This window comes from Leptonychotes weddellii, chromosome 8, assembly GCF_054177405.1.
Source record: "Leptonychotes weddellii isolate Sample4059 chromosome 8, ASM5417740v2, whole genome shotgun sequence".
NCBI lineage: Eukaryota > Metazoa > Chordata > Mammalia > Carnivora > Phocidae > Leptonychotes > Leptonychotes weddellii.
In genome coordinates this window covers 32,335,300-32,361,254 of record NC_138376.1, presented here as the reverse complement: position 1 = coordinate 32,361,254, position 25,955 = coordinate 32,335,300, and the positions used below count along the sequence as shown (strand labels likewise).

Genomic DNA, 25,955 nt, shown 5'->3' with positions numbered 1-25,955 from the left:
GCACGGAGCCTAACATGGGGCTTGATCCCGTGACCCTGACATCAGGACCTGAGCCAAAATCAAGAGTCAGATGCTTAACTGACTGGGCCACCCATGTGCCCCTCTAATTGTATTAAAGACTTAAATGTCAGACCTGAAACCATAAAACTCCTAGAAGAAAACATAGGGAAAAAGCTCCTTTGCATAGTTATTGGCAATGATTTTTTTAAAGATTTTTTATTTATTTATTTGAGAGAGAGAGATAGAGATAGCGAGAGAGAGCACGAGTGGGGAGGAGAGGGAGGAGGAGTGGGAGAAGGAGACTCCCTACTGAGCAGGAAGCCCAATGCAGGGCTTGATCCCAGGACCCTGGGATTATGACCTGAGCCGAAGGCAGATGCTCAACTGACTGAGCCACCCAGGTGCCCCGGCAATGATTTTTTTAATATGACATGTGAAGTACAGTCAACAACAAGAATAAATAAACAAGTGGGACTACAACAAACTAAAAAGCTTCTGCACAGCAAAAAAAAAAACCCCAACCCCCACCCCCCAAATCAGAAAAATGAAAAGACAACCTATGGAATGGGAAAAAAATACTTGTAAATCATATATCTGATAAGGGGTTAATATCCAAAATATACAAAGAACTCATATAACTCAATAGCATAAAAAAACCAAATAATCCAATTAAAAATAGGCAAAGGACCTGAACAGATATTTTTCCAAAGAAGACATACAAATGGCCAATAGGAACATGAAAAGGTACTCAATATCACTAATCATTAGGGAAATGCAAATCAAAACCACAATGTTAGGGGTGCCCGGCTGGCTCAGTCGGTAGAGCATGTAACTCTTGATCTTGGGGTTATAAGTTTGAGCTGCACATTGGGTGTAGAGATTACTTAAAAATAAAATCTTTGAGGTGCCTAGATGTCAGTCGGTAGAGTGTGCAACTCTTGATCTCGGGGTTGTAGGTTCGAGCCCCATGCTGGGTGTAGAGATTACTTTTTTAAAAATCTTTTTTAAAACCCACAATGATATGTCACCTCCTGCTTGTTAGAATGGCTATGTTCAATCTTAAGAAAAAACAACAAAAACAAACTCAAAGATACAGAGAACAGATTGGGGGTTATCAGAGTCAAGGGAGGAGGAACAATGAGCAAAGTAGAAGAAGGTAGTCAAGAGGTACAAACTTCCAGTTATAAGATAAATAAGTCCTGGGGATGTAAGGTAGAACATGGTGACTATAGTTAATAATACTGCATTGTATATTTGAAAGATGCCAAGAGAGTAGATCGTAAAAGTTCTCACTGCAAGAAAAAAATATTTGTAATTACGTGGTGATAAATGTTAACTAAACTTATTGTGGTGATCATTTCACAGTACATACTTATATCAAGTCATTATGTTGTACACCTAACATTAATGCAATGCCAAAGAAAATTTTCTTTAAATCACAGGGAAAAAAAAGCATGACAAACAACAGAAAGAGCAAGGAAAAGCATGGCAAATATAAAGCACAAAAGAGGATAATAGAAAAATATCCAAATATGTTAGTAATCACAATAAATATAAATGGAAGAAATTCATTGATAGAGCATCGGGTTTGTAAAAATGCAGGTATAAGCTGCTTAAGAGAGACAAAAAGGTTAAAACTGAAGATGTAAAAACATGTAAGTCCAAAAGAATTTATTGGGGGAAAAGTGGGTCACATCGTGAGGACAAAAAGTATACCACCAAGAACATATAAAAATTCTAAACTTGTACTCACCTAATAATAGTCTCAGAATACAAAGTAAAAATAGGTAAAATTACAAGGAAAGAAATTTAAATCCACTGTCAAAGGGAGATTTCAAAAAAATTACCTCAGTAATTGATAAATGGGAAAAAAGTAAAGATATAGAAGATTTGAAAAATACAAATATAACCATGTGTGTATAGACGATTACATATAAGTAATCTATTATATCTATTTAGATATGATATCTGTTGGATACATAGATATTTATTATAAATAGATTTTATATACATACATATCTATTATAAAAATAACAGATAATATTTATAATAGATATTATAATATATATAATGTATATAGATCTGAAATAGATATAACAAAATTTTAAGATTTGATAACTCTGAGTAGTGGACACAAGGATATATGATATACCCTTCTCCAAACTTTACTCATACTTGATATATTTTGTAATAAGTTTTATTTTTTATTTATTTATTTATTTATTTTTATTTGAGACAGAGAGAATGAGAGAGAGAGAGCACATGAGAGGGGGAGGGTCAGAGGGAGAAGCAGACTCCCCGCCGAGCAGGGAGCCCGATGCGGGACTCGATCCAGGGACTCCAGGATCACGACCTGAGCCGAAGGCAGTCGCTTAACCAACTGAGCCACCCAGGCACCCTGTAATAAGTTTTTAAATTAATAATTATTCACAAAAAAATCTAAACTTGAGCACTAAGGCTGAACTCCCCATTTTGGCCTCTACAGATGCCTGACATTGAAGAGCAGACGAAGAGTCCAGATGCTCCCTCCTTGCACAAAACCCCCATCATAAGAAAACATCCTAGCAACTGGGATGGTGAGGAAATAAGAGTCAGAGGGCACCTGGCTGGCTCAGTCGGCAGAGCATGTGACTCTTAATCTCAAGGTCGTAAGTTCAAGCCCCACATTGGGCAGAGAGCTTTTGGGAAGGAAGGAAGGAAAGAAGGAAAGGAGGGAGGGAGGGAGGAGACTCGGAATGTACTCAGGTAAGGGGGGTACAGTACATATTAGGGCAGAGATCCTCAACCCTCCTTTCTCCACAACAAATCTGAGAAAGCAGTATCACATTTGAAAAACAAATGAACACAAAACATGGGAGGGTAAATCTGGTTCCTGCTCCTCCCTGTCGCTGAAGAAGCAGGTGTTTGTTTGCTCTGGGTGTTAACTGGCAGGAGTGTGAGAATAAACTGGAAGGGATGCTCCACATGCTTGATTTCTGCTTTCTTTGAATTGCTCAACACTTTGTACCTTGCTGCTTGGCATTAAATTGACCTCTATTCTTGAGCCAAGGCTGGCCCTTCCCCAGACCGGAGTCTAAAGTCTCAGTCCTTACTCCTTTGTGCAGTTCCTCTAGTGCCCACTGAGTGTCCCGCACAAAACAAATGCTTCAAAAAAATGTACCCTTGAAGCTGGAGATTAAAAGAGACTTTAAAAACATACAAAAAATGAATCGGTTAAGGGCGCCTGGGTGGCTCAGTTGGCTAAGCGACTGCCTTCGGCTCAGGTCATGATCCTGGAGTCCCTGGATCGAGTCCTGCATCGGGCTCCCTGCTCGGCAGGGAGCCTGCTTCTCCCTCTGACCCTCCCCCCTCTCATGTGCTCTCTGTCTCTCTCATTCTGTCTCAAGTGAATAAATAAAATCTTTAAGAAAAAAAAAAATGAATCGGTTAAAACTGTATGACTAGGAATGCACACTTGGGTGATAAGACCATAAAGAAACATAAAGAAGTTTATTTATGCCCATTTTTTGTCCTTACCATAAAAGTAAGGGTTGGGGCGCCTGGGTGGCTCAGTCGTTAAGTGTCTGCCTTCCACTCAGGTCATGATCGCAGGGTCCAGCCCCATGTCAGGCTCCCCGCTCGGTGGGAAGCCTGCTTCTCCCTCTCCCACTCCCCCTGCTTGTGTTCCCGCTCTGGCTGTCTCTCTCTCTCTGTCAAATAAATAAAATCTTTAAAAAAAAATGAAAAAGTAAGGACAGTGTTTACTTTTGGAGGGAAGAAGGAGGCTGTGACTGGGATGGGGCACATGGAAACTGCTGGGTGGCTAAAGACCTATTTCTTGACATGGGTGGTGGTTACAAGAGTGTCTTATAATAATTAATTTGCTTTAAGGTGGCTTGCTGCAAGTGGATTTTATTTTATAATAAAAACATTTTTATTGGTATGTTCCATGAATGAATGAATGAGTGGATGAATCAGTTGGGGCACTGAGCATCAGTGGTTGTTAGCATCAAAAGAGAGACATCCAGACAGCATACGCCCCAGGATGGGAGTACACACCACCACCTGTGAAATAGTCTGGCCCAAAATGGAATCTGAATCTGATCAAGTCTCTAGATCCAACTCCAATTTACAGGACAGAAGAACACTTTTTTTTTTAAAAGATTTTATTTATGTATTTATTTATTTGAGAGAGAGAGAGTGAGTGAGTGAGTAGGGGGAGGGACAAGCAGACTCCCTGCTGAGTGCAGAGCCTGACATGGGGCTCGATCCCAGGACCTGGAGATGACCTGAGCCGAAGGCAGATGCTTAACCGACTGAGCCACCCAGGCGCCCCGGAAGAACCCTTTAAATGAAACTACAGGTATATAATCAGTAAAGTCCAGACTATAGGAAACTCAGCAGAACAAATAAGGGGGCTGGGGGGAGACAATATGCAGTAGCAACATGTTGATTAAAATAGTCTCAAAAGGGACGCCTGGGTGGCTCAGGTTAAGTGTCTGTCTTCAGCCCAGGTCATGATCCCGGGGTCCTGGGATTGAGCCCTGAATCGGGCTCCTTGCTCAGCAGGGAGGCTGCTTCTTCCTCTGCCTGCCACTCTGCCTGATTGTGTTCTCTCTCTGTCTCACAAATAAAATCTTGAAAAAATAAATAAAATACTCTCAAAGACATATGAACCAATCACAACATGTGGACTTTATGTGGCTTCCACTTTTATTTTTTTAGTTATTTTTATTTCTTTAAAAGGTATATTTATTTATTTGAGGGGGGGGAGTGCACACACATGAGGCGGGGAGCAGAGGGAGAAGAAGAGAAGCAGACTCCCCACTGATCAGGGAGCCCAACGTGGGGCTTGATCTCAAGACCTGGGATCATGACCTTAGCTGAAGGCAGACACTTAACCGACTGAGCCACCCAGGCGTCCCATGGCTTCTGCTCTTAAACAAATAAACTGTAAACAAACATTTATAACACTTCTAAGACAACTGGAGATTTGAACCATGGTAGAATACTTGATGATCTTAAAAAATCTTGTTAAGTATTTTAGTTGGGATAATGGTATTTTGGTTACATTTTTTTTAAGTATCTTGGGGTGCCTGGGTGGCTCAGTTGGTTAAGTGTCCCAATTCTTGATTTTGGCTCAGGTCATGATCTCAGGGTCGTGAGATTGAGCCCCGTGTCAGGCCCTCTGCTGGGCGTGGAATCCTATTTAAGATTCTCTCTCTCCAAACCATAAGAGACTCTTAATCTTAGGAAGCAAACTGAGGGTTGCTGGAGGGGAGGAAGGGAGGGAGGTGGGGGGATGGGGTAACAGGGTGATGGACACTGGGGAGGGTACGTGATGTAATGAGCACTGGGTGTTATATAAGACTGATGCATCACAGACCTGTACCCCTTAAACAACACATTATATGTTAATTGAATTTAAATTTAAAAAATAAAAATAAAAGATTCTCTCTCTTCCTCTACCCCTCCCCCCACTCAAGAGTGCTCTCTCTAAAAAAAAACTTATGTAAAAAAATTCTTAATGGAATTACGCACCATGTGTGTAGGTTTGACACTGTAACGTGAAAAGTTCCATGGAACTGAACAATGACGGCATTTGTAGAGTACCTTGGGTTCTGTAAAGTGCTCTCACATACTTCATCAGAACCGCACCGTACTCAAACTGTGCAAGTGAGGCAGGAGAACATCTCTTACTCAGAGATGAGGAAACTGAGGCTCAGAGGCTTTAAGGGACCTGCTCAAGATCACAGAGCTAGCAAGTAGTAACTTGTCTGACAAGTAGTTAATGGAATTAGGATTCCATACCGCCCCCCATCAGGCTGCCTCACTAGACTGTGCACCTGCCTCGTTTCCCCCATCCCACCCCTTAGTGCCCCATCCTTCCACCTTGGGCCTCTGTCCATGGAGCTGGAGGATCGCAGCTGCAAGCCACGGCTGGCTCTGCATCCTCCCCCACCTGACAGGGACATAGAACCAATTTCAGGGTCTTGTTTGCCAGTCCTTCTACTCTTTCTCCTTCAGCCTGAGGTGGAAGGGGGATGACAGCCACATCACCAGTGTGAGCCCTAAGGATATAGAGGCTGGTTTATTTTCTTTAAGACACAGAGGCAGAAATAGGATGCTCTGTGTGTACATGTGTATGTGGGTTCCTCTCTGTGGGAAGAATGGAGGGAAGGCGTGAGCAAAGATAAGGAGGGTAGAGGAAGTTGCCGGTGAAGTCATATGGCACACAAGGCTTCTTTCTGAAAGGTGCCTAAAGGTGTGTGGGTGTGTGTGTGTGTGTGTGTGTGTGTGTGTGTGTGTGAGGGGGCCTGGAGCCCTAGCGGACGGCTCTGCATATATGTTTGCCCCATGGTCTGGGTACCTGTGGCTGGGCCCACCAGAGGACAGAGATATCCTAAAATCTCTTTGCCTTCTCTTTGTGTCTTTGCATTTTTTTTAAGGTTTATTTATTTATTTAAGTAATCTCTACACCCAACGCTCAAACTCACAACCCCGAGATCAAGAGTGGCATGCTCTTCCAACTGAGCGTGCCAGGCCGCCCTGTGCCTTTGCATTTTTATTTATTTATTTTTAATTTTTTAAAGATTTATTTACTTATTTGAGAGAGAGAGAGAGTGTGCAAGCAAGTGAGGCCTGATCCCACGACCCTGAGATCATGACCTGAGCCAAAATGAAGAGTCAGTCCCTCAACCGACTGAGCCACCCAGGCACCCTGTCTTTGTGTTTTTTTTTTTTTTTAAAGATTTTGTTTATTTATTTGAGACAGAGAGAATGAGAGAGACAGAGAGCACATGAGAGGGGGGAGGGTCAGAGGGAGAAGCAGGCTCCCCGCTGAGCAGGGAGCCCGATGCGGGACTCGATCCAGGGACTCCAGGATCATGACCCGAGCCGAAGGCAGTCGCTTAATCAACTGAGCCACCCAGGCGCCCACCCTGTCTTTGTGTTTTTAAAAATTATTGTTGTCAGCCCTGTAACCCCATACCTTGGTATTTTATAGTTTTCATTCAGGAAGAATTCAGAAGGAAGCATGACAGAGCTTTCCTCTAGGGAATGGGATTGGGGTCTCAGGACTCACTTTCCACTAAGTACTCTCTTGTTCCATCTGATTTTTTTTTTGGTCCTGTGTTTGTATATTTCCATCACATAATGAGGGGGAAATCATTGTTATTACCAGGGAACAATGGTGTGTTTGCCAGCCTCCCTGAAGATCCTGCTTCTATCAGCCTACTATAGGGCTGAGCAGATTACAAAGTGCTGGCAAATATAATTTCTCATCTGAATCCACTCATTCACTCAACAAATATTTGTTAAATAGTTCCTATGTGTCCATCACAGTTCTAGAAGCTAGGGATATAGCTGTTAACAAAACAGAGAAAAGTTCCTGCCTTCTTGGGGACTTACGTTCTACTGGGTATAGAAAGACAAACAACAAAATTCACCAACATGCTAGGGAGAAGGCTAAAAGGTAAGGCAGGGGAGGGCAATAGGGAGGACTGAGAACAGGAGGCTGCCATGTTGAATAGGATGGTCAAGGAAGGTGACCTGTGAAGACTTGTAAGAGGTGAGGGAGTGCTCCGGGGAGCTGCCTGGGAGTAGAGGGTTCCAGGCTACAGCGAATGCAAAGGGCATGGCCAGCATGCTTGAGGAAAGCCAGCGTTGCTGCGCAGAGTGAGAGTAGTAGGAGGTGGGCTTAGGAGGTGGCGTCACCAGAGGATGCACCTGCGTCTAGCTGAGACGGGGAAGGCCCGGGCCCGAGGGGCGCAGGAGCGGGTGGGGTATGGGCGACCAGCTGCGGCGACGAGGTCGGGGAAGCGGTGGGTTTCCAGCCTCGCAGTCGTCAGCGTCCGGAGGCTAACGCCGCGCTCGCAGCTCGCCCCGCCCACTCGCAGGCGCTGCCTCCCGGGGTTGGCCGAGTCACGTGACCGCGAGCGGGCGCCCCCTGGCGCCGGGAGGGGCGTGGCGGCGGCGGCGGCGGCGGCGGGATGGCGGCGGCGGCGGTGGCCGGAGCGCGGGAAAGCGGGGAGCCGGACCACCCGGGCCAGCCGGGCCAGCCGGGCCGCCGGGCCCTGTACTTCTGCGGGAGTGTCCGCGGCGGGCGCGAGGACCAGGCGCTGTACGGGCGGATCGTGTCGCGGCTGCGGCGCTTCGGGGCGGTGCTCACGGAGCACGTGGCGGCCGCCGAGCTGGGCGCGCGCGGTGAGGCGGGCGGCGGGGCGCGGTGAGGCGGGCGGGTCCTGCCCGGCTACCGAGATTGCACTCCCCCCTCCCCCCGCCCCCGGCGGCGGCCGTCCGACAGCCGGCCGCGCGTCCCTCTGGCCCGGAGCCCGTCCCCTCCTGCCCAGCCGGGAAAGGGAGCCGGGGCTCGGACAGCGGGGGTCCCAGTGAGCTTGCGGTGGGAGCCCGGTCTCCGCATTCAGTTGTTCTCTGGACCTTGATTCTTTTCTGGAGAACTTTCTTCCCCTCTTTCCAGGGACGGAGCAGGGAGGAGCAGAATGGGAATGAATGGGGCAGCTGCAGTTCCCGCCTCACCCGCAGGCATCTGCTCCCCCACCTAAGACAGAGCTTATCCTCCTGCTTCCCCCTTGGCGGTCAAGGTATCCACCCTCTCTTGGACCCCGAGGACCCCAGTTTTCACCACCACCATCTCTCTCATGCCCTCTCATCAGGCTGTTACTTCCTGACTGCTGGGTCTTTCTAAAGCGCCGCTTTGATTAGTTTTCGTCTGGAATCTCCGCGCGTCTTCTAGTCTGAAAGTTGTGCTTGAACTCTTGTACTTCTGCTCAGAAAACCTTTAAGTGCTTTCCCCTCGCCAGCCCCAGGAGTGGATCCAGGATTTGTGGGACCTAATGCAGTTTTGGAGACCTCTTTAAAAAGGTGTGATGTAGTTTTTGGAATGTTGGTGAGGTTGGAGTCCAGAGCCTGCTGCCAAGAAGGAGTTCTTGAAATGTCTTTGGTGCAGAAAGGTGATTTTATTAAGGTGCGGGGACAGGAGCCCGTGGGCAGAAAGAGCTGCTGCCTTGGGGTTTTGAGGAATGGCTGATTATATACTTGAGAATGGGGGGAGGTAAGGAGAAAGGAAGGTGTCCAAGAGGACTTTGATATGCTGAAGAAGATACTGGAGGCCTTGCCCTTGTCAAGCTAAGGTGGTTTCCCCTTTAGCAAAGCATTAAGACTGTTGGGAGCTTCCTGGAGGAATGTTATACCCTGCCTGCAAGTATTTGTCAATGGGCTGCAGGTTAAGGACATTTAATTTTTACCTGCATTTCCTTTACCTTTGTGTCCCACATCACTGTGGAGGGGAGGGTGATGCTAGGGCTCCGGAAAATGGAGTGATGGGTCTCTGGAAGTTAGGTTATTGATACGAATGCTTTTTTCTTGTAAATTACTAAGACATTGGTAAACTGAGGGAAGGCTCCTGTCCTGCAGGACTGTGATCTCTATTAGTTCACCCTTTGTGTTTCCCTTCCCCTGGCTCTAGGGCAGCCGGGAGTGCCTGAGGAAGGTCACATGGATCCCGCCCGGGAGTGGGGCGGGGGTTGCCCTGTGTCAGCTTGTGCTTTGTCCTCAGCTTGCCTTCTGCTCCCTCATCAGGTGAAATCACAAAGCAAAATTGCTAGGGCGCTGGAAAGGGCCTCTCCAAGTGCAGGGCCCTGAAGCTTAAGGTTCGTTGGTTTCAGGGCATGTCCTGTCCACGCCCCCCACCCAGTGGTACTGGAACTTTGGTGTGCTCGAATGTCGTCTGAGGGAACTTGTTTAAAATGCAGGCTCACATAGCAGTCTGGGGTGAAGGCTTAGGATGTTTGTTTTTTTTTTTTTTTTTTAGATTTTATTTATTTGAGAGAGAGAGAGACAGAGATAGTGAGACAGAGAGCACAAGTGGGGAGGAGAGGGAGAAGCAGGCTCCCCACAGAGCAGGGAGCCCAATGCGGGACTCGATCCCAGGACCCTGGGATCATGACCTGAGCCGAAGGCAGACGCTTAACCAACTGAGCCACCCAGGCGCCCGGATGTATTTTTAACAAGCTCTCCGGGGATTCTGCTCTGATGTGGGCAGTAACATTTCATCAAGCCAGAACTGAGAGCCTTAATCCTCTGACCCCAGGAAGAGCCTCTCCTCTACCTTACTTCCCACCGCCTCCTACTGATCGTGCATTGTATTCCCCGCACTGGTGCTCGAAGTCTGGTGGGGCTCCCAATCGCCTGGAGAGCCCTTGGGGCAGCCGGGTGTCCTGTCAAGCGTTCAGCTGATGCAGCATCCACCAAACCTTGCGAGCCGCTCAGCCAGACTCTGGTTGTTCATCTCCTCTCCATCTCTGATGGAGTCCTTCCCGTAGTCTCCTCTGTGCCCCTCATCTGGCCCTAATCACGCCCCCCCCGGAAGTTTTCTTGTGGCTATATTCCGTTTCATCCCTTGCCTGGAGCCTCAGTGTTGGGTGGGTCCTCGGAGGTCATCTAGCATGCCTTCCCCCCTCGCTGAGCAGGACAGACAGAGGGGTGGTGAGGGCACAGGAGAGGTACTGAGTGCTGAGGACCAGGCAGGGGCTTGGCCTTGACCAGCTTTTCTTCCTCCACAGGGGAAGAGGCTGCTGGGGGTGACAGGCTCATCCATGAGCGGGACCTGGCCTGGCTGCAGGAGGCAGATGGTGAGTGGTCCCCCCTCCTACCCACAAACTCCTCTGAGATGTTAGATCCCCTGGACACGCCTGTCATCCACACCAGGGAGGGAGTTCCCTTCTCACCATGCCCCGACTCTGTCATCTGTCCCTTAACAAGCCCCAGATATTGAGCCACGGTCTCTTATTTCTTCCCAGTGGTGGTGGCAGAAGTGACCCAGCCATCGTTGGGTGTGGGCTATGAGCTGGGCCGGGCCGTGGCCCTCAATAAGCGGATCCTGTGCCTCTTCCGTCCACAGTCTGGCCGAGGTGAGCGCTCCAAGCCCTGGGTTGCCCCTCCTCCCGCCCCAGCCTTCTGCAGACCCAGCCCTGGGGGGCTCTGAGGACAGTGCCTATCCCCAAAACGGGACAGGGCAGGGAGCGGAGAGGGGGAACGTGGATGGAAGGAACCTTCACCTCCTTCCACCCTTCTCAGTGCTTTCAGCCATGATCCGGGGAGCAGCAGACGGCTCGAGGTTCCAGGTGTTGGACTACGAGGAGGGCCAGGTGGAGGCCATGCTGGATCGATACTTTGAGGGTGACCCTTCCTAGCAGATGGCTGCCTCCCCTGACCCAACTGCTTGATTTAACCCCACTTTGTTAATTCTTCTAATCCCAGACTCTGCTCTAGTACCCTTCCTACCTCTTAGCCCCACTACCAGATTAAAAGGTATGTTTAAAATTCTACCTATGTCGTCTATATGAGTGATGGGGCAGAATAGGTCCTCAGGAATATCATTTTCTTTCCTGCTTCACTTCAAGATGTAGAGAGACCCGTTAACATTCTGTAGGCCCCCAAGAGAGAGTACTTCCTAATGCCCTCAGACTCATGCCAGGAACGTTCAAGAGTTTGAGGAAGGCTGGCCCAGAGGGTGGCCGTTTCTCGGTCTCCTCTGATGCTGGGTGGGGTTCTGGGACAAATGGGCAGGCCTGCACCTGGCCCTGGACCATGCGGACCTTCATTTCCCTTTGTCCAGCTTAGGTCAAATGGGTCTGCTTTGGGCCTTCTCGGAGAACACAAGCGTCTGGAGGTCTAAAAGAAAAGTGAAGAATGAGGGTTGGGGGTATACAGAGGGAGCGGGGAGCTGACGCTAGCCTTTGGGGACGCAGCTGCGCAGCCTGCTTCCAGAGAGGGATGTGGAAAAAAGTTTATTCAGTAAACAGAAGGTACTGCAGACACTGGGAATCGCCTCCCCCAACAATGGCAGGAAGGGGCGACCTCCCCTCCTCGGCCCCCAGGACTCTGGGGTGGCTCCACGTGTTCCCTGTGTCCTGCCCCTCAGTCGTAGGCCTCATCATCCTCCTCATCACCGAAGAAGAAAGTGTCTCGGTCCAGGTTCTCGGACTCCTCGTCATAGGAAAAGCTGTCGTTGTCCAGCTCCTCATCAAACTCGTCCTGCTGCCACTCGGGCACATCATCCTCCTCATCCTCCTCCTCATCCACCTCCAGCCCAGAGGAGCCCTGGGGCCTAGGGAGGGAGGGAGCCACTTTCAGCCTGAGGCGAAGCCACGCATCTCCCACACCCCTGCATCCCACACCCCTGCGGCGGCTCTGCCCACCCTACTCACTGACTGCCAGGCACGTTGGATCCTTTCGCCTCTCGGGTCTCTAACGATGGGCTCTGCAGACCGACCCTGAAGTCCTGGCCAGGAGCCGGGGAGATGTGGGAAGTCGGAGAGTAGAGGAGTACCTGGGCCTCTGCCCAGCATTCCTTCACCCACCGTTCTCTGCCGGCCTCGTAGGGGCGCTCCCCCCCACAGAGATTCTCCCAGCTCCTCTCCCTCCCTCATCCTGGGACTCCACAGTCCCAAGCCTGCGTGTCACAGAACTCTGGGGGACATGGGTCGTGCCGGCGAGGCACCCCGCCCTTGTGCTTCAGGAGCTAACAGTGTATGTTCCTGTCCTATCTACCCAAGTTATTTACTCCTCTGTAAGCTCCCTGAGGGCAGGACTCCTTGTTCAGACACAACATCAGTGTATTAGAGCTGGGAAGGACCTCAGTGGATCCCCATCCCAACGTTCCCACTTGGGAAGTATGGAAAAGTTCCCCGAGTGATTCTGATGAGCAAGCATCTGGGCAAATACCTTTGATGTGGGCTGACTCTATTTTGTAGCACTTGCCAGGCGGTTACGTGGCAGAGCCCAGCCACATCCGGCAGGCTGGCCCAGGAGCTAGGGTGCACGCCCAGGTCTCCAAACAGCCACCCTTCCTTTTGCATCCCCCCAGGGCAGGGGCTGTGCTGGGCCCAGGAGGCCCCGGGTTGGGCCGCATACCTGGGTAGAATGCTGCAGGATAGCCAGCAGCCTCTCTTGGATCCTCCGGAGCAGCTCCAGGCCGGTGCTGAGGCAGTCGGCACGCAGGAGGCGCAGGGACAAGGCCAGGTCTCCGCACCGCAGCAGCGTCTCCTCTGCAGAGGGGGCAGGGCACAGAGGCTCCCTTGCTCCTTCCGTTCCTCCCTTCAAACACCTACTGAACATCTACCAAGTCCTACCCACACCTACCAGGCAGGGCTCTAGGCTAGACATTCCATGGGGCCTCCATCCCAGTGGACAGGGGCAGATGGTAATCGAACAGGTCAGGTGAAGGCCTGTGCCCTGAGGCACCTACAGCAAGTACCACATCCCTTCATCCCTGAATTTTAAAAGGCTGGTCGCATAAGGCTGTGAAGGAGGAGGAGGAGGACTGGGGTGGGGGTGCCACTTTGCCCACTCTGCTGGGAGGGGATGCTGCGGGGGTGGACAGGCCGGGGAAAGGAGTGTGCGAGTGGGGACCCAGGCCGCACCGAGGAGTATCTGCAGGGCGTTGGTATGCAGCTCCAGGTTCTCGGTCTGCTGCTCCACCACGTCCATGTACTCCGTGCCCTGATTGTAGAAGCTGTACACGCAGGCATAGGCCAGCACCTGCGGGAGCCCGAGTCGGCCTTTCCTTGCTGAGCCTCGGCACCGCCCCGCTCCCCGCTGCCTCATTCCGTCCGTCCCCGGGGGTTAGAGGCCAGCGGCCGGGCCCGCCAGAACCACTTGGTACATCCCCCCGGCCCCGCCCCCACCACCTTGCGGGCCTGCTCCAGTCCCCGGCAGGCGTCACTGAGGAAGGTGAAGGATCTGGGGGGCGGCACCTCGTGGATGGCAGACACGCGGTTCCGCAGGCTCACGGCAAACTCCTGTGCGGGGCGAGGCGGATCAGCGCCACCCACCCGATTCAGATCTGGGGCCCCTGCCCTGCCGTCCACCCCAGCCTTCTGACCTCCTCACCCACACAACCGTTTCGTCCCAGCTCACCCGGGCCTGGTGATGGAAAGTACATCTCTCGTTATAGTCCTGAAACCGCTTCTCCTGGCGAGCTGCTCTGCTTACCTGGTAAGGACGGGTGGAGAAGGAGGGCTCTTGGGTGCTTTCCTGGGCAGGACAGGGCGGACACACAAGGCACCCCGCATGCAGGCCTTCGGACTCTTCACCCAGACCTTTTCATTTAATCCTAACTCCGTGAAGTAGGTCACATTACTCTCCCCCTCTGCAGGGGAGGATGCCGAGGCATGGGCAAGGAAACTGGCCCAAAGCCACATACTAAGCAGGGGTGCCAGGCTCTGATGCGAGGGACAGGCTCTGCTCTGCTCTGGCTTGGTGCCTTGGAGAATGCACACACCTCCCAGGACAGAACTCCCAGCACCTGTAGGCCCAGGTGGCTTCTGTCTTCACATGGAGCCTCCGTCCCAATAGCTCAGGACACAGAACCCTCTCTGCCCAGGCCTGCAGCCACATCCCATCCTGGCTGCCCTTGGGCCCCCTGGCCCTGGCCCCGGTCCCTTACCATGGCAGAGCAGTTGTAGTAGTCTTTGTGATTTGGCTTCCAGGACTTGAGGCAGCGCCAGCAAAATCCGTGGTTGCATTTGACACAGGTCATACTATGGAGGAAGCTGGCTGGTCAGAGGGCTGCAGGCCCCAGCGAACCTGCCCTGGCCCCTCCGGGCCCTGACAGTCTCTTTAACCTTACTAACCTCTAGTGAACGCACCCTCGCTTCCGAGCCCCATGCGGTGCAGACTTTAAAGCAGGGCAAGGAGCGTTAAGGTGCAGGCGTCACCGGAGGGCGCCACGCTGGGGGTGGTGAGTGACTGCCCTCCTTCGCTCAGCCCTCTGGGAAGCCCCACGGGCCCTCCGCACCACCAGGCCTCCCACCCTCTCCCGTGCCCTCTGACCCCACCAATGCCCGCAGTAACCCCTCTTACTGCAGACACCCCTCGTTCTTCTCAATGGGAGCCTGGCAGCTGGGACAGCGCTTGGAGATGAGCTTGGCCAGGTGCTTGCTCTGGGCCTCCACGCTCATGCCGTCGTAGTAGCCGCCGTCGTCGACCCACTGGGACATGTGGCCACAGCTGGCAGGGTAGTGCGCCTAGAGAGGGGGTGGGGAGGTCACGGCTGAGCCCTGAGCCCTGGCCAAGGGTTGCGCCGCGGGTGTGCAAGGCAGGGAGGTCGCATGTGGAGGACTGCAGGGGGAGGAACAGAGCTCGACCCGGTGGCAGAGGGGAGGACAAGGCAGAGTGTGTGAGTGTGTGAGTGGGGGGGGTGCGGAGAGGGGTGCTGGCAGGGGCAGGGCTGGGCAGGCACCCACCTCAGGGAAACTACAGTTGAAGCAGGAGGCCCAGCCACACTTGGAGCAGGTGGTCCCACAGCCCAGGCCCTGGCGGCACAGGATGCGGTCGCAGCCCTGGGGGTTGGTGCACCAGGTCAGGTTGGAGCAGCTCTCCACATAGCCACGCAGAAGGGCCTTCTCGTACTGTGGGGACATAGGCGCCACCAGGTGAGGGCACGGCTCTCCAGGATGCCACACCTCTGTAACCACCACCCCTCCCCACCCACCCTCTGCACGCCAGTCCACTCCCTGGGGCCTGTCCCTCTGGCTGCACGTGGCAGCCTCCCGCAGAAGAGGGGCTACCTTGGAAATGACGTCTGGTGAGGAGACAATGGCCCGGATAAAGGCTCCCGTGGGCTGCGCAGGGCAGTCAGCAATGGGGCAGGTGCAATTCAACACAAGGTTCTGCTCAATCCGAGTTGTCAGATACTCATTCCAGCAAGACTGGGCGGGGGGAGGGGAAGGAGAGGCTGCTCAGGGACAGCAGGGATGCAGTACAGGACGCCGGTGTCCTGGTAACTCACCTCGCACCCATCCCCGACAATATGGAAGGCCAGAAACAAGCCTGCTCTGGAGCCATCTCAAAACGGACCCTAACCTTTCTGGCTTCTATGGGTTTTCCTGGGATTGGCCCAAATCACAGTTGCCTTCGAGAATGTGTGGGTCGGGATGGTGGCCTCATTTTAATTATTGCTGGGATGGACATGGAGAGAATGGGTAAGAGAATCAAGAAAAAGATGATTCAAGTGCTAAGAAAGATCTGGAGAAAGCAAGAAGGTCAGAGAGGGAGGCCTAGGGCAGTAGGGCGCCTTTTCCCCCACCCGGTGGCTGGCCTTGGACGCCGTGAACACTTCTGTGGCCTCTCCTCCCAGCTCCATCTGCTCACCTGGTTCCTGGGTGCTCCCATCTCCCCAGACTCAGCCTCTTCTCCACAAAACAGCCTTGCCCACTGCATTCCCCCAATCCCAGTCACCAGTGTTGGAAGCCTCACATCTCTCGATCCTTTTCTAGCTCCCACATCACTGCGCCACCCTAAACCAGGCCCTTATCCCCTCACCCCTAAATTGAGGCAGGAGCTTGTCCCCATAAGTGGTCTTCCTACTGCGATCCCTCCTCCATGCAATCCACTTGGTTCAGGCGTGATCAGCAGCCTGAGCCTCCTAAAATACCCCATTAATGACTCCCTTCCTTCACACTGCCGACTGCAGAGCTTTCCAAGATGATGCATCTAGACCCCAGGAGACTGCATGAATCCATATCAGTGGTACCAAAGCTCCAGGGTAAATGAAAAGTGCCTTACCAGACTATGTTTACTCAAAGCAAAGTACTAAACAGAACAAGACCCTTTTTATAGTGAAACAAACTCAGGTAAACTGGGAAGTTGAATGCAGAATTCCTGCATTTTTGAGATAAAACAGGAAAACGCTCCAAATTCAGACCGCACACTTGCAGGCACACGGGGTCCCTTATAGCCTAGAGGCCAAAGGCTGGCTTCTCAGTTTGGAGCCCATCCCACTTCCCTAAGGAGCCCCTCTGCTGTGGGCTTGTTCTAGCTTCTGCTGTCCTCCCTGTCTGGCCCGCCTGGAATGCAGTCTCCAGCCTATATCCCCCTCCTGCCCCTGCCAACCCTGCCTGTTACTCAAGGTCACACACAAAAGCCTCCTGGGACAGCCCCAAGCCCCACGATTTCCCTTCTCTGAGTTCTCTTGCATTTCGCTGTGCTGCTCAGCTGTGACTTATTCACAGGCTCCTCCTTGGCTGGGACTTGTCCAGTGAGCCTGTTTTCCCTAGGCTCCCTGTCTCTACAACTCTACAGGGGTGTCTGTGCAGCTCGGCACCCTGGGCCTGCTTCTCTTGCCCTGCAGGACACTAGCCAGGCCTCTCCACTTAATTCCAAATCCCCCCGTCCAGTCCCAGACAGGTGTCCAACAAGAAGCTCAAACTTCACATGGCCAGAACAGACTGAATTCCCCTTCGAAAACCTGCCCTCCACACTGAGCCCCAGCCCCCATCTTGCTCAACTCAGCGGATGACACATCTCATCCACCCAGATGCTCAGGTTAGAAATCCAAGAAGCACCTTTGATTCCCTTGTCCTAAGTCCCCATGTTGGCTCCACCGAGCCCTGTCAGCTCTGCCTCCTGATACTGTACCCCAACCCGTCCACTTCTCTCTTCACTGCTGACCCTGGGCCAAACTCCCACCACCTCCTGGCTCTTGGTACAACAGTCTCCCGATGGGTGCCCCTGCTTCCACACTTGATCCGCCCAAGCCCTTCTTCCACACGCAGTGATCTTTTCAAAAATATAAATCAGATCCTTCCTATCACTCCCCTGCTTAACCCCACCATGGCTTTCCGTAAAGTTAAGCCCACCGTCTGTCAATCCCAACCCAATTGGGCCCCTGTGTCCCTCCCAAATCTCTCCCTCAGCTGTCCCACCACGTCACTGCTTTAGCCACCAGGCTCAGCTTCTTCGCACTCACTGTCCCCTCTGTCTGCCACACTCTTCCCCTAGATCGTCACCTCCTCAGGATGGCCCTCCCTGACCTCCCCAATCTCAAGTCCCTGACAGGCCCCTCCCCCAGTCCTCACCTCAGTCACTTCCTATGACGTGACCCTGTTGTATTTCCTTCCTGCACTTGTCATGAGAGTGTGAGGGAGGGCCCTGGGGCAAGACCGCCCAAGTCCAAATCCTGGCCTTGGGCAGGTGACTTCTCCGGGCGCCTCCATCTGTCTCCAGCAAAATGGCGACAGTAAAAATACCTACCTCACACAACTACCACGGAAATTAAGCAAGGTAACGCATGTATCACAGCGGAATGGCCCAGAACGCATCCCCCATTAAGTATGAGCTGCTGGTATTATTAGCTCTTGGGTTATTTCTTGCTTGGATTTCCCCACCTCCTCATACAGCAGCATCCAGTGCTGTGCACACAGTGAGTTTGTGACAAATATTAGTTGAATGATAAAGTGAAAGTGGAAAGGAAATAATTAAGAACCTGGAAAAAGGGAGCACAGGCAACAGTGTGAGAAGAGTAAGCTGAAGCCGAGAAAAAGGGAGGAAGAAAAAGTACCCGTATACATGCATGTCAGCGCTCATGTCCCAGATCAGCCACCCCTGCGGAGACGCTGTTGGCAGAGGTGGCTAGATTCATGGCAACAAGCGTGCTTGTCCTGTTAGGTTGAGGTATTTGGGCCTGGCACCAGTTCTAAGAACTGTGAGGCAGGGAATATGCGACACTCAGCACCCCGGTTCCCTGCACCTCGGCCCCTCTCCGCCGTCACTGAGGACCGCTCACTCCCCCGTCTACAGCCTGCTCTGCTCCGCTTCACGGTGGCAACACCTGGCTTCCCATAATTCCCTCTACTTCTGTGCTATTCTCTGGTTTACACCATTTCTTTTCATTTTTATATTCAGTGAGAATATATGGTAAGTGCTGATGTTCTGAGATAGACTTGGTGATAAGAAAACCATAAACCTATTGTCATCAGCAATTTAATAACATTTCTCATTTATAAAGTGCCTTGATGTATGGTTTACGTGTGTGCATTATCTATCTACCTATCTGTTGTTCTCAAACTTGTCTGAACACTGGAATCACCTGAGTTTTTAAAACTCCAGATGCCTAGGGCACCTGGGTGGCTCAGTCAGTTAAGCGTCCTACTCTTGGTTTTGGCTCAGGTCATGATCTCAGGGTCATGGGATCAGCCCCGCATGGAACTCTGTGCTCAGCGTGGAATCTGCTTGAGATTCTCTCTCGACCTGTCCCTCTGCCCCTCCCCCTGCCTGCGCTCTAAATAAATAAATAAATAAATAAAATCTTAAAAAAAGAAAAATAGGGGCACCTGGGTGGCTCAGTCGGTTAAGCGTCTGATTCTTGATTTTGGCTCAGGTCATGACCTCAGGGTCATGGGATTGAGCCCTGCATGGGGTTCTGTGCTCAGCATGGAGTCTGTTTGTCCCTCTCCCCCGCCTCTTCTTTCTCTTTCTCAAATAAATAAATAAATAAATAAATAAAATCGTGAAAAATAATAAAATAGGGGCACCTGGGTGGCTCAGTCGTTAAGCGGCTGCCTTTGGCTCAGGTCATGATCCCAGGGTCCTGGGATTGAGCCCCGCATCAGGATTGAGCTCCCTGCTCCGCGAGAAGCCCTGATTCTCCCTCTCCCACTCCCCCTGCTTGTGTTCCCTCTCTCAGTGTGTCTCTCTCTGTCAAATAAATAAATAAGATCTTAAAAATAAATAAATAAAATAAAATAAAAAATTTAAAAACGTAAAAAAAATTAAACTCCAGATGCCTGGATTTCACCTCGAGATTCTGATTTAATTGGTCTGGGTTACAGTTTGAGCATGAGGATTCTTTTTTTTTTTTTTTTTTAAGGGTGGGGGAAAGGGCAGAGAGAGAACATGGAGCCCAATGCGGGGCTCGATCTCACAACCCTGAGATCATGACCTGAGCCAAAATCAAGAGTCGATGCTCAACCAACTGAGGCACCCAGGCACCCCGAGCATGAGGATTTTTTAAAAGCTCCCAGTGATTATAATATACAGCAAAGTTTTACAGCCACTGATACATTATTGCTGGCTCCTGGCAACCACTCCCCAGATTGCTGAGGCTGGTGGCACCACTTACAGATGACAAAACCAGTTTGAGAGTGACTAAGTTGTCTGTCCAACATTGCCCCGGCTAGGAAATGGCAGTGCTGGGGCAGAACCCCAGAACTGCCAGGGAACCGTGTTGAAGGTGGAAAGCCAGTGGCAGGCGAGAAGCAGGCGGGCCTCACCTTACAGCAGTAGTGCATGCAGCAGAGGGAGGGCAAGTCATCGTCGGGCTCCAGTGGGCTGACACACACAGGGCAGTGGTCGGGGCGGGAAGGGGCGGCCCAGGCCTGGGGGACGCACAGCCCAGCCGCCAACAACAGGGGCTCGGGGTTCTCGCTGTAGCTCTGCAGCAGCTGTTCAGCACCCCAGTGGGAATGAGCCAAAAGGTGCTGAGCCACATCTGGCTCTAGGTTCAGCGTCTCCTGCACCTGCCGTACCGTCTGCTCCATCAACCCTTCGACCTCCTGGGGGCTCATGGTGCGGCCTGCAGGCAGCTGGAGAGATGCCAGGGCAACTACAGCTTCTGGGCTTGAGGGGAGAGAAGAGGCAGCAATCAGTCTCCCTGCCCTGCTTATCTACTAAACAAACCCCACCCCGGCCCTCAGCTCCCCATTTGTGCACCCCTGCTTATGTGTGCTCAACCAGCCTCAGGATGACCACCCAAACCCACTGTCAGAGCGCGGCTCTCCAAAGAAGCATCTGTAAGTGAGGGCTGGGGCTGGCTGTCACTGTGATTTCGGGCACTCCAGGAATCTGGTGGGCAGGGATCAGGATGCTAAGTGTGCACAGGATCCCCACAGTGGATGGGATAATCCCACTGTAAACCCCACCCCAAACACCAACAGTCCGTCTGGTGAGAAACCGGAGTCTGCAGCCTTACTACTCAAAGTATGGGCCAAGGACCAGCAGCCTGAGTACCACAGGGAGCTCTCCTGACTCAGGATCTGCCTTTTAATGAGAACCCCCCCCACCCCATGATGTGTATGCAAATGATTCCTCTAGAGAACTCACTTTACACACGGTGCCAAAACATACTTCTCGTGAACTGGATGTGACGGGGCAAGCTTTAGGGTGCCAGCTAATTAGGGGGATCCTATGGCAAATTCCTCTGTGGAACACGCTTCTTGAAAACTAGAATTTGTACGTTTCACGGAACAAAGTGCATCATCAGCACTCAGTACATATCTGTATGATATTTCATTTTTGCTTAGAACGAGAGGCATCTACACAGGAGCTTATGTGTCTGGGTCCCTTGTATAAGGACTGGCTCTCAGGGGATGGGGACAGCAAGGCCCCCAATTAGGAAGGCAGAGAAAGGGGTGCCAGTGCTGACAAGGGAATGAGGACTAGCAAAGTGGGAGAAATAACAGAGGCAGGGAAAACAGGGTAAGACAAAGAGAAAAATGAGGCATCTTTCCACAAAAGAGCCTAACTTTGGCACTAAACCTCCTCCTGTGTCACTGCAGGGCCATCTGTCCTGGGGAGCCCAACCCTCCCTACTGGCTTGGAGCCCCTGCAGCTGGGGAACGGGACCGAGGATGGCTACCTAGGCTTGGAGGTCTTGGTGGTCTGGTTGCCACAGAAGGGGACCTCTGCCTGACCCCGGCAAGGCCCCGTAGGCTCTGGGGTGGCATACATCAGGATCTGGGGCCGATCGTCGCGCCGCTCCACGTAGCCCTGGCCCAGGAGGTGGAGGATGCAAGAAAGGACATCTGTACTGGTACAGACCACGCCTCCTGCAACAGTGCGGCCCAGGCTTCCGGGGGGATTTGGACCCTTCTGCCAGGCCTCCAGCACCTGGATGGGAGAAGAGGAAACAGGCAGGCCACTTTTACCTAAAGAAGCTAGCCTGCCTGGGTTCAATGCTCAGCTCTTCCACTTACTAGCTGTGTGACTATGGGTGCGTTACTAACTCTCATGCCTCACTTTTCTTCTCTGTCAAACGAGAGTAACAGTAAATAATAATAATAATAATAATAGTAATACCACCACCCTCACTTATCCCCTAAGACTGTTGTGCAGATTAAATGACTTAATCATGCAAACTCTTGGAATAGGGCCTGGCACATGGTGAACACTCATGTCTCATCTCTACTTTCTAACTAAGCGCCCTGTCAGGAAGAGAAAACCCAGATGCAAATGTCACCCTACGAGGTCTTGTACTGAGAATGTTTACCTTCTCTTGTGATGATCCCTGGCCCTAAGCCCCAACCCTGAGCCTGACTCTCTCCCTCCCTTAACTCCACGGTCCCCTCGGCCTACCAGACAAACCAGCTGATCGATATGGAGGCCCTTTTCCCCATGGGCTTTGAGAATACGGACAAGAAGACAGCTCAAGAGGTTCCTCTTCTGTTCCAGAGTTCGGCCCTCATCCTTCTCGACATTCAGGTGCGTCTGGGGAGGTATCAGCCACAGGGCCTCCCCAGAGCGCCGGGACCCAGGCGTCCGAAGCCGCAGCACACCTGGAACTCACTCCCAGTCAGCACCCGAGGAGGGGAAGGGAGAGGTGAGTGGCAGCAAAGGGGAGCCCATTCATTCCCTACCACACGCCCACCATGAGCACCCCACCCTGTAGGAGCAGTGGCACAGCCCAGCCCCCGCTGACCTACCCCTGTGTGGAAAGCCCTGACCCTCATGCAGGATCAAAGGGCCATTGTCTGAGGTGAGGGGCAGAAGTGCCTGGAGCAGTAGTTCTGGGGTGAGGTCAGAATTCTTCAACAGAGTCTCTACAGACATCTCCTGGTGAGGAGAAACAGGGCCAGTCAGGAGTAGATAGTCAGGGGAAAGGAAAATAAGAGGGGGGAAGGATGGAAGAAGGGGCAGAGTTTAGGAGAACAGTGACAGACAGGGGGAAGAGAACAGAGAGAGAGGCTGAGGAGCTGAGGCACCTCTGTCTGATTGAAATGCAACAGCAACCACATCTGCACGGTGGACACATGCAGGGTCTGGTCCCCAAACTGCAGCTCAGCCCGGCCCAGCCACGTCCACTGCAGCCGCCGATGGGGTCCCATGTCCAGGACTGGATGATTCTGACCTGGGAGAGCAGGGAAGAGAAGAGGAGAGACAAAGAGCAGGGGAAGCGAGGGGGTTAGAGGCTGAGGCCAGGGTGTACTATTAGTTAAGCTCTGTTCCTGCTGATCTCTGTGGGGAGGAGGGCCCCCACTGAAGTGACTTGTCAAGCTTCCGGAGCTCAGGCTCCTCTGTTTCTGCCTCCCTGCTGAGCCACAGGTATCTGGGAGCCCACCCTGTGCCTCACCCCACACCAGGCAGGTTCCACGAAAGAAACACCAGAGAGGAGAGACCTGGGTTTTGCCCTCAAGGAGCTGACGGTTTTTAAAGACCCACTAGGCTGCGTCTCTTCCTCCTCCTGTGTCACAACTCAGGCAAGATGAGCCTGGATGTTCACTCATATTAGAAAGCAAGGATGCTGTCAAAGGCAGAGAATATCAAAAGGAGACAATCTGAGAGGTGCTCTCTGGCCAAAGATGGGACAGTTTGAACATCAAGAAGATAACATCTGCGCTGGATTGAAACACATGAAATATTTTAAAATTCATGAGTTCATAATGACATATTTTTTTTTAAAAAGACCACATCGGTTATCTCTTTGGAGGATGCTGGAGGAACGAACACATTATTTTGAAAACTGGTTAAAAATAAGGGGGAGGAGGAGAGAATCAAGCCTTTCCAGTATCAACCGTACTTCAGGGTAACCAAAAAGTTGCCGAGAGGAAGTTTCTCTTCATAGAGAAAACGTTCCAGCTGATATGTGAAGAAGGTATGACAAAACTTGAATGGCGCAATCTGTCCGCCCTAATGAAATGACAGAGCTAAGCAATGGTAACGAGTGACCGCCTCGTGAACATCTGACAGGAAACTATTATATAATGTACAGATCAGACTTGCAACACTGAAATCCACTGACCCATCTTACAACATCCCAGAGACAGGTGGAAGTACACACTACCACCTATGAAGTGCTCTTGCCCCAGAAATCACACCCAAATTGGAATCAACTTCCACATCTAAGTATCTGTTTTCCAGAAATGAGAGACAGAGGAACAGGCCAGAGGACACCATGTGGATATGGTCAGCAAAATCCGGCCTGTGCACAATTCTGTGTGGCGAACAATCCAGTTTCCTCCACAGACAATTGTTAAGGGGGCAAAAACGGAAAGCAGGACCTATAGATTAATGGAGACGGAAGACAGAGCTCAATCAAATGCAAGGTGTGGGCTTTGTGTGGATCCCCAATAAGCAAAAAACTAATTTTGAAACTTGAGAAAACGGGGGAAATATGGACACTTTGCTGTTTGATATTAGGAACTGTTATTAATTTCTCAAAGTTTGATCACTGTAGTGTCCTTGCTTTTAAAAATAAAATCCTTAATCCTTTAAATTGGAGAACTGGGTAAAGTGGGTGGGGGTACAGAAGAAATGAGATTGGCCATGAACTGACCCATGTTGGTACACTGGAGTTTATTCTACTTTTTTTTTTTTTTTTTTAAGATTTATTTATTTAGAGAGGGAGAGAGAGCGCACACAGAAGGAAAGGGAGAAGCAGACTCCCCGCTGAGCAGGGAGTCCAATGTGGGGCTCGATCCCAGGACCCTGGGATCATGACCTGAGCTGAAGGCAGATGCTCAATTGACTGAGCTGCCCAGGCGCCCCACATTCTGTCTACTTTTGTGTACATCTGAAATTTATCATAATAAAAAATTTTTAAATGAGAGTGAAGGTAAGCCATTCTCAAAAACTGATAAAGTTTCCACCAATACTCCCTCAATGAAGAGACTTCTAAAGGATATACTTAAGGAGACTGAACTCAGAAAGAAGGATCAAGATGCAAAAGGATTAGTGACGGAAGCAACTAGTATGATAGCAAATCTAAACATCAACTGAATAAGACAATAATAATAATGGCTCTTTAGAAAGTAGGGAAAAAAAGATAATCCTAAAGTATCAAACAACAATAACAATTAAGATGGGAGTGAGAACTGCAGTTAAGATTTACTATGGTCCTGGGACATCCGGGTGGCTCAGTCAGTTAAGTGTCTGCCTTTGGCTCAGGTCATGATCCCAGGGTCCTAGGATTGAGTCCCTCATCTGGCTCTCGGCTCAGTGGGGAGCCTGCTTCTCCCTCTCACTCTCCGTGTTCTCCCACTCTCTCTCTCTCAAATAAATAAATAAAATCTTAAAAAAAAAAGATTTTCTATGGTCCTTTTATTGCTCAGGAAGGTGGGAGAGTGATATTAACAAGTCAAACATACAGGTTACAAACATTAGGGTAATCAACTACAAAAACAGAATGTGTGACTTCCCAAACTGGTAGAGACAAAGAAAAGAATTAAAAAAGATCAATCCAAAAGAAGAGAAAAAAATGCACAAAAATCCAAGGTAGAAACATATCTACAAAGGTGTTCAATTTATTATTTTTCTTTTAACTGTACATGTGTTTTATATATTCTTTTGTGTATATGAAATAACTAAAATTTAAAATTATAAGAAAGGTAAACTAAAATGTAAGAGTTTAGCAATAAAAGCCAAATATATCATTTACTCATACTAATTATAAACAGGCTAAGATTGACAACTCAAAAGGAGAGATTGTTAGGTTGAATAAAAAACAAATTCTAGGTATTTATAAGACACCTGCCTAAAATAAGAGTAAGGCAAAGACAAAGTAAATGATACTGGGGGAAATTCTGATGAGAGCAGAATATAGGCACCGTTTGGAAGTATCTCTCCAACAGACTGCTTATTAATAGTGGCAAAGGGAAAATATTAACTATATAGTAGGAAATCAAACTACCTCTTGATCAGGTTGTCAAAAATCACATCACAAAAGAGGAGCAGATGGAAATTGTGTGCTTCCAAATGAAACACACAGAGGACATAATGTCACTTACTTAGGATTCTGGCCCAGAATGTATCACCTGAATCTAATTATGAGGAAATGTACAAATATAAAATGAAAAACGTTTAGAAAATTTTATGGCTATTTTCTCCAAGGGTGTCAATGTTGTAAAACACAAAAAAAGGCTAAGGAATTCTTCCACATTAAGGAGACTAAAGACATGACA

At 50.6% G+C, this 25,955-nt stretch overlaps 2 protein-coding genes across 4 annotated transcripts in view; one reads left to right on the top strand and one right to left on the bottom strand.

The window, feature by feature from the left end:
• Nucleotides 1-7,948: 7,948 nt before the first annotated feature.
• DNPH1 (2'-deoxynucleoside 5'-phosphate N-hydrolase 1) lies at nucleotides 7,949-11,327 on the top strand. The gene is made up of 4 exons (XM_081828293.1): nucleotides 7,949-8,184; nucleotides 10,563-10,631; nucleotides 10,800-10,910; nucleotides 11,077-11,327. The coding sequence occupies exons 1-4, from the start codon at nucleotides 7,971-7,973 to the stop codon at nucleotides 11,190-11,192; spliced, it is 510 nt and encodes a 169-aa protein (XP_081684419.1). The 5' UTR covers nucleotides 7,949-7,970; the 3' UTR covers nucleotides 11,193-11,327.
• Nucleotides 11,328-11,776: 449 nt separating this feature from the next.
• Nucleotides 11,777-25,955, bottom strand: part of CUL9 (cullin 9) — a 37,155-nt gene continuing 22,976 nt past the window's right edge. For 2 of the 3 annotated variants that reach the window (XM_081828291.1, XM_081828290.1), the window contains exons 26-40: nucleotides 22,761-22,906; nucleotides 22,482-22,611; nucleotides 22,135-22,334; nucleotides 21,419-21,669; nucleotides 20,055-20,400; nucleotides 15,573-15,713; nucleotides 15,249-15,413; nucleotides 14,866-15,029; nucleotides 14,450-14,543; nucleotides 13,921-13,995; nucleotides 13,692-13,802; nucleotides 13,425-13,542; nucleotides 12,916-13,049; nucleotides 12,210-12,283; nucleotides 11,777-12,109 (exon numbers count right to left, since the gene is read on the bottom strand). In XM_081828291.1, coding sequence (XP_081684417.1) covers nucleotides 11,920-12,109; nucleotides 12,210-12,283; nucleotides 12,916-13,049; nucleotides 13,425-13,542; nucleotides 13,692-13,802; nucleotides 13,921-13,995; nucleotides 14,450-14,543; nucleotides 14,866-15,029; nucleotides 15,249-15,413; nucleotides 15,573-15,713; nucleotides 20,055-20,400; nucleotides 21,419-21,669; nucleotides 22,135-22,334; nucleotides 22,482-22,611; nucleotides 22,761-22,906 — 2,339 coding nt within the window. In that variant the 3' untranslated portion in view covers nucleotides 11,777-11,919. Of the gene's footprint in view, nucleotides 12,137-12,209; nucleotides 12,284-12,915; nucleotides 13,050-13,424; nucleotides 13,543-13,691; nucleotides 13,803-13,920; nucleotides 13,996-14,449; nucleotides 14,544-14,865; nucleotides 15,030-15,248; nucleotides 15,414-15,572; nucleotides 15,714-20,054; nucleotides 20,401-21,418; nucleotides 21,670-22,134; nucleotides 22,335-22,481; nucleotides 22,612-22,760; nucleotides 22,907-25,955 lie in introns of all 3 variants that reach the window. The other variant, XM_081828289.1, reaches the window with a different exon arrangement.